This window comes from Notothenia rossii (genome assembly GCF_949606895.1).
Source record: "Notothenia rossii genome assembly, chromosome: 4".
Lineage (NCBI taxonomy): Eukaryota > Metazoa > Chordata > Actinopteri > Perciformes > Nototheniidae > Notothenia > Notothenia rossii.
The window spans coordinates 17255622-17269201 of NC_136902.1; the positions used below are offsets into that span (position 1 = coordinate 17255622).

Here is a 13580-nt window from a genome sequence, read left to right on the forward strand (position 1 = left end):
TTATGGGCTATGCTCTGTACATAGAGGTTTCTGCAGAGAAAGATTGCTTGAGTTTACAGAAATACAGTAAATGAAGAAATACAAATGAAAATCACATTTTATTCAAAAATAACATTGTGCAACATGCATCTCAGCACATAGTTACTCTGCTTCGGATCTCTAAGTGTGATGGCATTGTTTGCCAAAACCTAGTTTGTAACTGCTGCTTCCTGTGCCTCATTGAACATCCTTAGCCTTCCACCTGCACCTCTTTGTTTCTCAGTCCTTCAGATAAACAACACAGATATGGTCAGTGTCTGTGTTGCATAAAAGTAATTGTGCAGGATTTGTGTACAGTTATAGTATGCAACATGCCAACAACTCAATTACAGTAATGAAGTAAATACTTTTCACACAACAGATATAAGCAATGATATATCATGAATTATGCAGAGCTAAAAACTGGCAACTAATCTGTTTTCAAGTCTAAGTGTCCGGATTACAGAGGCAACAGTAAATCGGCTTAGATTAGGCTGAACCCTCTGAACGTCCTCTCCCTCCAGCTCTGCCTCTACCTCTCATTCTTCCTCCTCTCACTCCCACCCACCTCTTCCTCTTCCTCTTGCTCTTGCTTCCATGTTGGCTTCTATTGTTTCTGTAAGAAAGTACTCACCTGTGGTCTTTTTATAGTGCTAACATCCTGATTGATGAGCCAACAATTATGCTATCAGGTGTTTGGTCAGGTTGAATGTGTTTCTTGATCATTGATCCACGTGTGAGGCATTTTGAATATCAGTGTTTTAAACCAGCTAACACGTGACTTCATGTCAGATTCCTGTGTCTTACGTGGAGAAACGTGTGCAGTGGTTGGCAAAAAGTGCCATGTTGATTTGCAAATTGTGTGAAAATCTGAAAACGTGTTTAGAGTTTTGGAGATTTGAGCCGATGTTTTGCTCTTTGAGTGTCAGTTAAAATAATTGTGCTTTATGTATAATTTTAGTGTGTTAGCAATCGAGAAAAACTGTAAGTGTTATCTTACGCATTACTTCTCTGCCACAATTGCTAGCACTGCTATAAGAAAATCTAAAAGGTGTGGTTGAGAAACAGTATCAAGATCTTTTAATGAAAGCAACACTAAGAAACTTCTGAATCAAGAAAGAGGACAATCAGTCTTCAAAGTTACAAAAGACATGTGCTTTAAATTGTCATTCTGGAATGTTGATTGCAGCAAGAAATGGTTAACTAATCATACCATCGGTGTTTGGATTGGTTCGTTATAAGTATGCTATATATATTTGTTATAAGACAATCAATCTTAGTTCATCATATATTTAGCCTGGCAAACAATAATCGGCAAATAACTTGGAAATAAAACTTACAAGTAAATGTACTGCACACTGGAATATTCAAATTAAGTACAAATACCTTAAACTGACAACTATTAAAGGGTTTTTGCCAAACACCAATGCTAAATCTTGGCTTGCCTGTCAACTAGAGTAGCATTCACAGATGTGATATAGGGAACACCATTCATCCCGACCCTTCACTGTGTTGGATCAGAATTATAATTACATTGCACACACAGTCTGACGACCTACTTCCTGCTTTTGACAAGCATTCGACTGTATCACAGTATCTAATCTTATCTACTACTACTACCACCGACAATATTGGGAAAGAAAGAGACAAAACAATAACATCAGTCATGATACAATGAATAAGAGTATAACAAAAGATGGCAGCATGAACCTTAACACACACATATTAGATGTAAAAGCAAGAGCGCTGATCTCCCCAGGCAGCTTGTTCCACTGTAATGGTGCCATTACTGAGAGACCGAGAGAGAGAAAATGACTGCTGGGTCACTGAACTAACATTATACAGACACACGATCCATTTCTAGGTTGTGGGTGTGATCCAACATTCTTCTGTTTATTGATGTGTCTTTGATGCTGACCATATGCATCAACAACAAAAAGACATTTTCACACAGAATGCGCGTGAAAATGCCTTTGCGCAAGACTAACCAGAAGCTTATAACCCTGGCAAAATGAAATCCAGCTGGACAAGCGGCATGTGAATTCATAGGAATAATTAGATCTAAGCCTCTGTGTCTCTGTCTCTCGGTTTTAGAATACATACATAAAAATGTGTGTGTGTGTGTGTGTGTGTGTGCGTGTGTGTGTGTGTGTGTGTGTGTGTGTGTGTGTGTGTGTGTGTGTGTGTGTGTGTGTGTGTGTGTGTGTGTGTGTGTGTGTGTGTGTGTGTGTGTGTGTGTGTGTGTGTGTGTGTGTGTGTGTGTGTGTGGGAACGTATGTGAGTGGCGGCTGACCCTACGGCGCAGAACAGCAATCTGTTCACTAAAAAAAAAACTGCTCTACCGTCTGGTCTGTCAATGTGTGCGAATAATGTGTATTTGTGTACACATGATAAATGTACCTGCTCATGTGTGTCTGTTGGGTTTGTGAGTGTATACACTTGCATGCATTTATGTGGGCTTTCTAACAAATAAATGTATATGTGTGTGGGGGGTGAACACGATAACCCACCATTCTTTCTGCAGCTTTCCCTTTCTTCTCCAAAAATAGGCTGCACTCCTTTCGTTCCCTTATGAATGCCTTTTAAATCTCCTTTGGAGAGATTTGGGTGTAAACCTGTTTCCAGTTGAAGAAGCTAAGCTGTGGAACCACAAACCTAAAATAAAACTTGTGTGACATTTGATAAGCCTTTTATGGCATTTGGTTTGCAGTATGTTTGTCTACAGAAGCATCACTGCTGGGCTTAGTCAAAGGAGCTGAGGTGAATAGACAGGGGAATGGAGACATCACTGAGAGGGAAGAACATCTATAAGGTCATTTTAATCAAATATGCACAAACTAGTAATCATTACAATATAAGAATCTGAAAAAGACACATATGGTTGTCTTTGCATGCATCTGTGTGTTGTACAGTACCTGTGATGGCATGATGGGAGAAGGCCTCTACATATGTCAGGTAGTTGTGAGGACAGTGCTTCTTAAGCCACTTGCAGACATCCTGCTGAGTCCACAGCACCACAGGTTTGGACAGGCTGGACAGAGTAGGACTGGTGTGATACACAGTGAAGGCTTCACCCGGACGCAACTGAAACACAACAACAACAATATATCAACAGATGCACTGCGCTGCTGCATGTGTGTGTTTGTTGCAGGTACAGTATTAGTAATACAGAGAAGGTTTCTCATTTCTCTAATTCCCCTCCTCGACTCCTATCCTCGTGTCTTAGTCCCGCCCACAGGAGATGCGAGCAGAGGAGTCAAGGAGGGGAACCAAGGAGAGAGGAGGGGAAGCAGCAGGCGGTTAGAGAAAGGAGAACTCCTCTCCTCTGAGCGGTCATTTTAAAGAGACGTCCATTAATGATGACAGGAGGCACAGCAGCACTCTGTCTGATGGACAGATGTGTTCATGACAACTTATATATTTACTTTTAATTCATTCACAGTGCGGTATAATGAGACAATAACAGGCTACAGACGCGGACATATACACACACATATATTTATTATATAAATATATACAATCAAAAAATCAAACAAGTATGAGAGCACTCTCATAATAACACAATCAGAGACTGGATATTAGAGGAATGAGAAACCTTCAGAGTCAGCGAGTATATGTATATATTTATGTTTTCATTTCCTGAGGTGCAATATGACGCAGGTTTGATGATTGCTCTTTATTGCTTTTCCAAATAATCACCTTGTAATCGCTCCAGCTTACTTACTACTTACATTTGCAACATGCTGGATTTTCTCATTAATGTGAAATTAGCAATCCCTTCAGGTAGTTCACTCGCACATAGAAAGTGCTGTGAGTGCAAATAAAGTAGTGCAATGAAAAGCAGCTTATTTGGGGTTTACAGTTAGGTGAGTTATCTTTCAAGTTTAGATTTAAAAATATTTTCAAAAGCTGTAGTCTACTCTTCACATTTGTAAATGAACATAATGAGCCCAAATGTAACCCAAATTAGCAGTGAACATAAGGTGTAAAGGTCTGTAGGCAGGGAAGGGCAAACAGATGCTGTTCATTTGATGAAAAGGAGCACTGCACTCAGTCTTTGCCTTTCAACCCCAATTTAGAGAGACAAATGTAGAGCTGCTATCCTCTGCTACGTGTTCTCACGTATGACAATATTCACAATCTGTACAATGTGGCACTTCACCCCTCTATCAACCACATATCTTGATACACTAATTACATTTCATATATTATTTCCACCAACGTTGGCTGTGCAGTATCGTGGACGCTGTGGTTTCTTTACAAAGCTAATTTCTCCTGAAAGTGGTACCTTCATTATGCAGAGACTAAAGCTGCATTAGTGGGATTCTGTCATATTTATCTTTCAACAACAGTATGTGTCTTCATTCCTCTCATACTCCATTTCTCTCTCCTAAAATATGTCAGCCCTTTTATTTTTCTGTCACGACTCACAGCTCTGTGCTGGGAATTAATAGGGCCATTAATAAAGTCACTTCGAGTTCATATGGGCAGGAAAGACAACCACTAGCTGTCCCCTCAGCTCTCTCACTTGTGTGACTTTGTCTCATATCTAATCCATTCATTCATGCTCTGACTGTGCCAACTCCACAACAAAGGCTTTGGCTGATTTTCAACAGAAAAACACAGAACTGCTGCCAAACGTTCCACTCCATAACTGACTGCATTTAATGGGATTATGTATGCTGAAATGTCATACACACAAATGCAACTTGCACACACTCTTGTTGCTTAATATCCAATGTTGTCCTCGTCGCTTTTTTGTTAATGACACTAAGAGCTCCCAGGGTACCTTCACATCACAATTAGTGAAAGACACAGGTTCCTATCTATTTACATCTTTGCCTGCAGTTGTAATCTCCGCCTGTCAATTTAAGCACCAATCAGCTGCTCTATCAAGTTCTGGTTGGTCCACCAGCTAAGTGTGTTCATGCTTTGTAGGCCATAATTGAAAACAACTCCATCTTTCCGCTTCAGTGTGTTCGCTCGTTTCCATATTACACACATACTTCTAACCCGAGTAAAGCCATTTTAATAACCCAGATTTACTGCCTCAGCCCCATTATTCATTGAGAATGAGTTAGGAAGGTTGGGTAAAGGCTCTCTCTTTTGGAAGATTGAATGTGGACAAGGGGGGTGTCCTCATTTTTGAATGGTCATCTTTTCTATTGGCAATCTAGAACTCAGAGATGTACAGAGATGCTTCCCAAAAGATGATCCAAACAATCTGTAATAACTTCTCCTCAATAGTGACTAAGTTACATGACATTGCATAAACATAAGAGATTAAATAAAGGGCTTACGATACACTGAGATACAGATCATCGTCTAAATGTTGTGATGAGGTAAATTATGTAATATCTATGATATTTGCTGACATTTATACATTTAATAAAACTGTACACTAAACGTTACAAATACATCTAAGCAAAGGGAAGGTGGCAGACACAGGGGGGAAACAGTCAGATAAAGAAAGAGAAAAATATAGAGCAGACAGTGCGCAGAGGCAATGGCTAACTCTTTGACTGAGTAGTGGCCTTCATCATCAAGAAGCCAGACAGAAGGAAAATGGAACGATAGCTCCCCATCATCCCTCCTTCATTCCTCTTCCTCCCGCTCCCTTGTTCTCTGGCCATCCATCAGACCGTATCTCCTCTGGCCAGTTCTGTGTTTGCCTGTTCACCCTTTACTACCTCCTCCACTCCTCCCCCCACTCCTCCTGAGACCTACTTTTAGGTCCAGCGGGAGGAGCTCCCTCATTCATTACGTTCAGGAGAGAGATGGAGGGGCTGAATAGGCAAAGTGGAGGCTGTATATGGGGCAGAAGTCTAATGAGAGGTGGAGGACAGAGAAGAAGGAGACAGAGGGGGAAGGTAATATGTTGCTGTAAGCACCAACATGGCCGGCACAGTTAGCCAAAGTCATGTGTTTTAGCAGATCAGTCCTTAATGGATTTAACATGGAAATATTGTGTGTATACCAAATATCTTGTATATTGGATTATGTTGTTATAATTCTGTTTCCAAATATAGCTCTTTGGTAAATCTGCGTATTCACTTTCTTGCTGAGTATAAGAAGATTGATAACCGGACGTGGTAACACTTTATATTACGGTACACAAATTAACCATCAACTAGATGTTAATTAACATGCATATTAGCAGTATATTGGCTCTTTAGTAGTCATAATAAAACACTTATTAATGCCTTATTCTACATGACCATATTCTACAAGTAATAAGCCATTAGTTGAGTTTTTCCTCAATAACCCTCTAATTAGTGCTTATTTGTTTCAAGTAAGGAACTTATTGTACATGAGTTTTGGTCTTAATATGCGCTGCCCAATATGGGCCTAATAAGGCAGTAGTACCACAAGAATAGTAATTCTCCCATAATAAAACTTAACAAATATGATCTATTGTTATGGAACAAGACATGAAACTATAAGTGTTAATTAAGTCTAAACAACTAAAAATGAGGTATTTCTATCTAAGAACATGTTCCCTATTTTAAAGTGAAGTCTTGTTCATAACCAATAAGCTAGTAGTTTGACTCTAATTAGGTATTTTCTATCTAAGAACATGTTCCCTATTCTAAAGTGAAGTCTTGTTCATAACCAATAAGCTATTTCATACATGCCAACCTTTCCAAATCCAAGAGGTAGGTTTGCGCGCGGCAAATGTGCACGACCAAATGAGGTAATCAGAAGAAATGGAACCCCAGAAATGACATGTATAAACTATTTATTTAACATGTATTGCATCATTTTATGCATTTTTCAGAAAAAGTGGTAGTTTGGTAAACAGTGACATCAACGACATGTTGGGTCTGTAAAATGCCCGAAAAATAAAAGAATGGGAGATAAATATCCCAAAGTCTCCACATTTTATTATATTTTTAATGTGTTTCTGTTCCTCTTTAAGTTGAGACAGTGTAGATGAAGGATGTGTCAGGATGTAGAACTCTTGCGTGAACATTGGATAAAGCCAGGTTCATATTCTTGTTTCATGTTGTTTACATATTAGAGTCAAAGGTTTGCACAGAGCAAAATATCTTTGTGTTGCGCCATAAATCAGAAACTACTGCATTAAAAAAGTGTGATATAAATAATGTACAGGCTTTCAGATTGCTGTAGTTCACTAAACAGAGACATTAACGACATGTTTGGTGTTGAAAATGTCAGAAAAAGTGAAAGACTGGGAGATAAATATCCCCAAATCTTAAAATGGTATTATATTTTGTGTGTGTTTGTGGTCCTCTTTCAGTTGAGACACTGTAGATGAAGGATGCTTCAGGAAAAGACCAAACACTGGATGTCTTTCAGTCGCCAACATGTGTTTTCGAGACACTGATACTAACGGGGAATCCTGCAGTATTCAAATACCTCGTCTCTGTTCCCTAAACTCATTTGGGAGTGATTACCCATCAGCCCCGGGGGTGCAGAGGAAAGGCAGCGTTAAGGCCCGTCCACACAGCGGCGTGCGTTGACGCTTGGAGATGGGCTTATCTGAAGCTTGAGGATTTTTTGCGAGCAACGCGACCAACAACCAATCACATGAATCTCCCGCCCCCGACATACAAAGCATTAGCAATGTTAAAACGAAGTAAACTGGATATAAAATCCCCAAGCAGGCGAAAACCTACCAGTTTCACCCACTGTCTCTGCCACCTCCCTCCATGCCTGGCTCCTCCGGTTTGTATCCCGGTAGGTGAACAGAGACTGATCATACAGCATAGGGTGATTAACTACCGCTATAATGAATTGTTCCTCCATTTTTTGGAATATGAGGAAAATGACCTGCGTAGTCTCTCCCAGCATACACGCGGTTTGATTGGCGAGCGCTTGTACTGGCAGATTTGCATAAACGGGATTTCATTGGCTGACGCTTCTGCCAAGGCGCCAAAAGTTGAATATTGCTCAACTTTTGAAGCGAGCAACGCCAGCAACACGTCGCTTCCCAAAATGCAGTTCGGCAAAAAGTGACGTCACCCCATTCAAATTGAATGGTGAAGCATCAACGCACGCCGCTGTGTGGACGGGCCGTTACCCCAGGTCTGCACGTTCTTTCTCTTTCAGAATCACAGAGGACTGTTTGTATGATGCGATAACAGACACGCTGCAAACGGTGTCCGCCAAAAGTCGAGTCCAGTGTCTATGTAGAGTCATTTTTATTTGTTATAGTTTGGGAAGATTGAAAATCGGTAGGGAAAGCCAGCTGAGTCGGTAGGCGTTAGAAACATGTCAAAAGCGGTAGACTACCGCCCAAATCGGTATGGGTTGGCAGGTATAGTTTGACTCTAATTGACCTGAACAGGTTCCCTATTCTAAAATTGCCTCCTCTTCACACTAAGTAAATACATTATAGCACACAACTACTGAAATTAACCTCAACAGTACATGAACAAAGTAGGCACACGTTGAAATATCAGTTTTATTAATGAACCACTAAAGAGAGGTTCAGACACATCCCAAAACATGTCAAGTTTCTCCAAGGCTGAGAACACATATGCAGCCTGTACTTTTTAATAAAAACCGATTTTTAACAGTTTATGTATTTGTGATCATACTGTGTGACCTGCTTGTATGTTCTTACACAATAGGTGTACCAGTGTTTCCCCTACCATTGTCTTGGCGGGGCGCTGCGCCCTGCCAACGGAGCCCCGCGCCCTGCCTGAAAATTCAAGGTGTTTTTTTAATTTTATTTACATTTTTTTTTTTTATTATTTAAAAAAAAATATATATATATATATATAGCACCAAATTGCAACTGAAGTAATATATCTACGGTCACTTTCACATTGAACATGTGCTCTTTTATTAAATAAACTAAACGCCTATGTTATTTATCCAATGTGCATGTTTCAGTGTCCACAGCCTTGCGTATTCACATTCTCCCTCCGCTCTGTTTCTGAAGGGCGGGGCTCCCCCCCCCCCCCCCCCCCACACACACACACACGAGAATGCACACACTCACAATCAGAGACAAAAGCGGAGGAAAGGAGGAGAACAACAGCTCTGCAGTCTGCCCGTTTGTGTGTCCCCCCAGTTTCAATTTTGTTTATTATTATTTTTTAACCGCAAGCCGTTATCGTCACAGGAGAAGGACACACACAGCCTGCCCAGGTGGATGCGCGCGAACGCGACAACGAACGTAGCGTGCGCATTCTAAAAATAGCTCACAGATGGTGAGCAGCTACCGCGGTTTTGAACTACAGTATTGAATTTGACAGAAAACAACAATGAAACGCCAGCTGAAGAATAGTCGAATGAGTTGGGTGAAAAAAAAGACAGGAGATGTGAGTTGTTTTATTCAGTAAATTAGCTCAGAATAATTGGATGTTCTGTCACTTGTTGATGTGAGGCTAATGCAGGATTTGCTAGCTTGATGCTACCGACATTTAGCGGCAGTGACTCAACAAATTGCCACTTAAAATGTATCGTCCGCAATGTATGACAAGCAGACTGCTTGTTTAATGTTAGACTCACACCAATAGCTCAATATGATCATAACACGATTGCTTTCATATCAGAGATCAGATGAGGTGGAGCTACCTCCAGCAGTAGAGGATGAGGCAGAGTGAAGCAGCAGCAGCACAGGGTTGCAGCAGGTATGTTATATGCTGTAGTCAGGTGATTTAAATGTATCAATGAAAGGAAGAAGTGTAGGCTACATGGTAAGAAGGGAATACAGTTTGAATTAAAGTAATAAAGTATAGTGTAACACTGTACTTTATTACTTTTTAATGTACAAATACTTTGTTACTGTACGATATCAATAACAATAATCCACAGTCCCTCTCTCTGCTCCAAAGGATAAAAAAAATCTGGGTGCCCCGAATTTTTTTTTCGAGGTACCCGAGCAGCACCCTGCCAAGGCAGTAAACCTAGGGGAAACACTGTGTACTGTTCTCTCTCTGTGTTGCACTGTCTCAGTGAGTGAACAACATAGATTAAACAGCCAGCCAAACTCTTTTGAGAGCCAGGGAATGAGCAGCCATGGTCCTTTATTGACTTATTTGCAGTCCACTGACATTCAAACGGAGTGAAACTATACAAAAAGAAGTTACAAGGCACTTTATGATCTCATACATGTAAGTGTAACATACACAGATTAACACATAGGACCGCTAAGTGTAAACAAGGTAAATATAGCTAATGCTAGCTGTACAATAAGCATGTATATACAGGCTAGTATGGCTAACGCTAGCATGTATGCTAACGCTACCGTGTATGCTAACGCTAGCGCAAATGCTAGCGCGAATTTTCTCATTGTTTTAACTTTAAACCAACATCTCCGCATGTCATCACACAAACACAATACATGTTACTAATCCTTACAGTGTAAGTGTAAGGCTCACACTTACAGTCATTGCTTTCTGATGGACTTGACCCTTTTACTCTTCAGAATGCATAGGGAAAATTAGTGGCAGTGTACTCATGGATGTCTACTGGTCTACTGCCATTCTATTCAGTTCACGTTCTCCTACTTCCTAAAACTCTCAACTAATGGCTTATTACTTGTAGAATATGGTCATGTAGAATAAGGCATTAATAAGTGTTTTATAGTGACTAATAAAGAGCCAATATAGCCTACTGCTAATATGCATGTTAATTAACAACTAGTTGATGGTTAATTTGTGTACCTTAATATAAAGTGTTACCAAATTAAACTATGAAACTGTTCAGTGCATGTAGATTCATCATATTTTTGCCAAGTTACGAATGTAGATGGTCCGTTAAAAAAGGGAAAAACTGGTTCTACCTTGCGGCCACAACCATGCTAACTGTTTCATGCTCTATGCTAAGCTAAATGCTAAATGTCTGATAGCTGTACCTTCATGTCCAGATTAGACTGTTTTCAGCCTTCTCAAATAACTCTATTATTGATCAACATTGACCTATTTATTTCATTTATACTATCACTTTATTTTTGTGGAAATAGATGCAATAAATACATTAATTGTAATAAATGATAATGAACTAATTTGCAGATTTTTCGTATCTTTGTATCATGAGTTCTATCTCTTTGCTCTTCACTGTGTTTCTGCTAGCTAGATACGTTTCCCCCTTACAAGTCCACACACTCTAACTTTCTTCTATTGATCATTGTGTTTGTATCCTCTGAAAGCTTATTTGTCCTTTTCTGCTTACTTTGTTCTATCCTGTCTCTTATCCCGCCTCGTGCTCCTCGTAAATGTTATCCCCGGCCGGCCTGACATCCTCCCTCCTCCCATTCGCCTCAGCTTCCTCTCTCGTTTCCTCCCTTCCATCTTCTGTGTTCCTTGACTTCTAGTGCTTCTGGGCATGGAGCTACTTTTTGTCCATTAAGGTGCATACTGTACGTTTTTTTTCTATGATTACAACAGCCTGCCTTGCCTCTCAGTGTAACTGAATCACAATAAGCCAAACTTCAGCAGAGCGTGGTGAATCCTAAAAAATGCACCCTTTGTGACCGATAAAGCCTCTGTCTCTGCACATCTACATCCTGCCTGAGATTGATCAATGATGCTACGCCAATTAGCAGAGAGTGTGTGTGTGTGTGTGTGTGTGTGTGTGTGTGTGTGTGTGTGTGTGTGTGTGTGTGTGTGTGTGTGTGTGTGTGTGTGTGTGTGTGTGTGTTTGTGTGTGTGTGTGTGTGTGTGTGTGTGCGTGTGCGTGTGCGTGTGTGTGTGTGTGTATGTGTATGTGTGTGTGTGTGTGTGTCTGTGTCTGTGTGTGTGTGTGTGTGTGTGTGTGTGTGTGTGTGTGTGTGTGTGTGTGTGTGTGTGTGTGTGTGACTGTAAATCAATCTGTGATTTATATATGTATAATCTGCACACCATGCACTCTAGCTCACACCTGCGTTTTTCTTTCGGCTCTGCATCTTCTCCTGCTGTCACTTTATTTCTCCACAGGTTACTAAACACTTCTCTTCTATCTTCTCTGTAAGCTCGGATGTCTAACAGCTCTCTCTTTCTCTCTCTCCATTTACAGTGCCGATCTATCTCCTCCTCTCCTGTCGTTACAGAATCAGATCTTCAATCCGTCTCTTCTATTCCAAAGACCCTGACGGATACTGACAGATGATTCTTCATATCTCCTTCTCACCTCTTCACATTTTCTCATTCCATGTTTTCTTTCCTCTCAGTATCACTGAATCGACCCCCCTCCCTTTTCTTCCTGGCTGTTACAGTTACATCATTTAGCACCTCTGTGCGTCTCACTGCTCAGTTTACTCTTTATGCATATGTGTGTAAGTATGTCACTGTGATTTTGATCAAGTTTATGTGTTAGTTTCAATGAGTGTGCTCTTGTGCGAGAGAGTGTGTGGGCAAGTGTGTTAACTGTCAGTCTCTGTTAGCTGCCGCGTGGCTTTGCCGGTGGTTGTCCTCGAGACATGCAGTTTGTAAATGTTTTGCACTCATGCAAATGTGATTAAACTCTCAGTAGGAGGACAAAAGGCCAGAAGAGATTTTTTACAAAACCCTCTATTTAGCATGAGTCAAACATGGGTCTCGGACAGAGCAACACTTAACATCACCCAGCAGCTCACTTATTTGTTTTTCTCTGTGTCTCGGTGTTTGAAACCTCAGTTCTCTGCTGCATCATCAAGACAACAAAAAAGCAATCAGCCAACAAAGATGATGCTTGCATGAAGTGCCAGCACATGCCAGGTTGACAACAAGTGAGGTGATATGATTCATTTCGGGGGTTGTCTGATCTGCCACCTTTCGGTTTAGTCAAGATTAGGGAAATACAATGACTTACCAAAAACAAACCAGTGCAGTCTTTTGCAAGGAAGTGAAATTCAACCATAGCCTCTGCAGTCAGAGTCGGATATATTAAAGCCTTTTAAAGCCTAAAGGTTTTGTGGTTGTATTAAAAGATCCCTCTAAATCTAACCTTTCCTTCTGTGGGATGACAATCATTATTTACATTACAAGAGGTGACTTTTCAGAAAACACAATTTATTTCCAGGGTTTGCAACAAACAACCCAAGCGGTCGTTGTTCTGGTGAGGGCAGTCTCCATAAATCAATAAATAAAAACATGTTTTTATGTGACAGGTCATCATGATGGGTGATGATGGTTTTCAATAAAAAGGCCAAAACACAACCGATCAAATAGTTGTTGAGACATTTCACAAAAAAAGACACAAATGTCAACCTTGAGTTGGCGCTACAGGAAAATTCAGTGGATGAATCTTCTAGTCCCAATGCCTGTACAAACATGTCTGCCATTTTATCAGAGAGACACTGAGATATACGTATATGCTATTGGTAACACAACACTTTGACATTTTCATCTCCCTTTCATGTCCCTCCTCTTCAGGATCATGGATTTCTGGACAAAGTTTCCTTATGTTAAGATATTTCAGTCTAGTCCAATGTGGTAAAATAATTAACAAACAGTCGGTCGAACCATCAATCTCAGCCACAGAAAATATTTTTTAAATGCAGCAAAATGTAACCTAAAATATACAATGCAATATATATAAATATACATATGTAATATGGAGTAGCAGTGGGCAGCTTATTACCGGACAAGATTTGGGCACACAATATACACAAAGAATATTAATGCCTG

At 40.3% G+C, this 13580-nt stretch overlaps 1 protein-coding gene across 1 annotated transcript in view; it reads right to left on the reverse strand.

Moving 5' to 3' along the window:
- LOC307037815 (sterile alpha motif domain-containing protein 10-like) overlaps positions 1-13580 on the reverse strand; it is a 55163-nt gene that overhangs the window by 16427 nt on the left and 25156 nt on the right. Inside the window, exon 3 of the mRNA XM_079678958.1 lies at positions 2934-3102. Within this exon, the coding sequence (XP_079535084.1) occupies positions 2934-3102 (169 nt within the window). The remainder of the gene's footprint in view (positions 1-2933; positions 3103-13580) is intronic.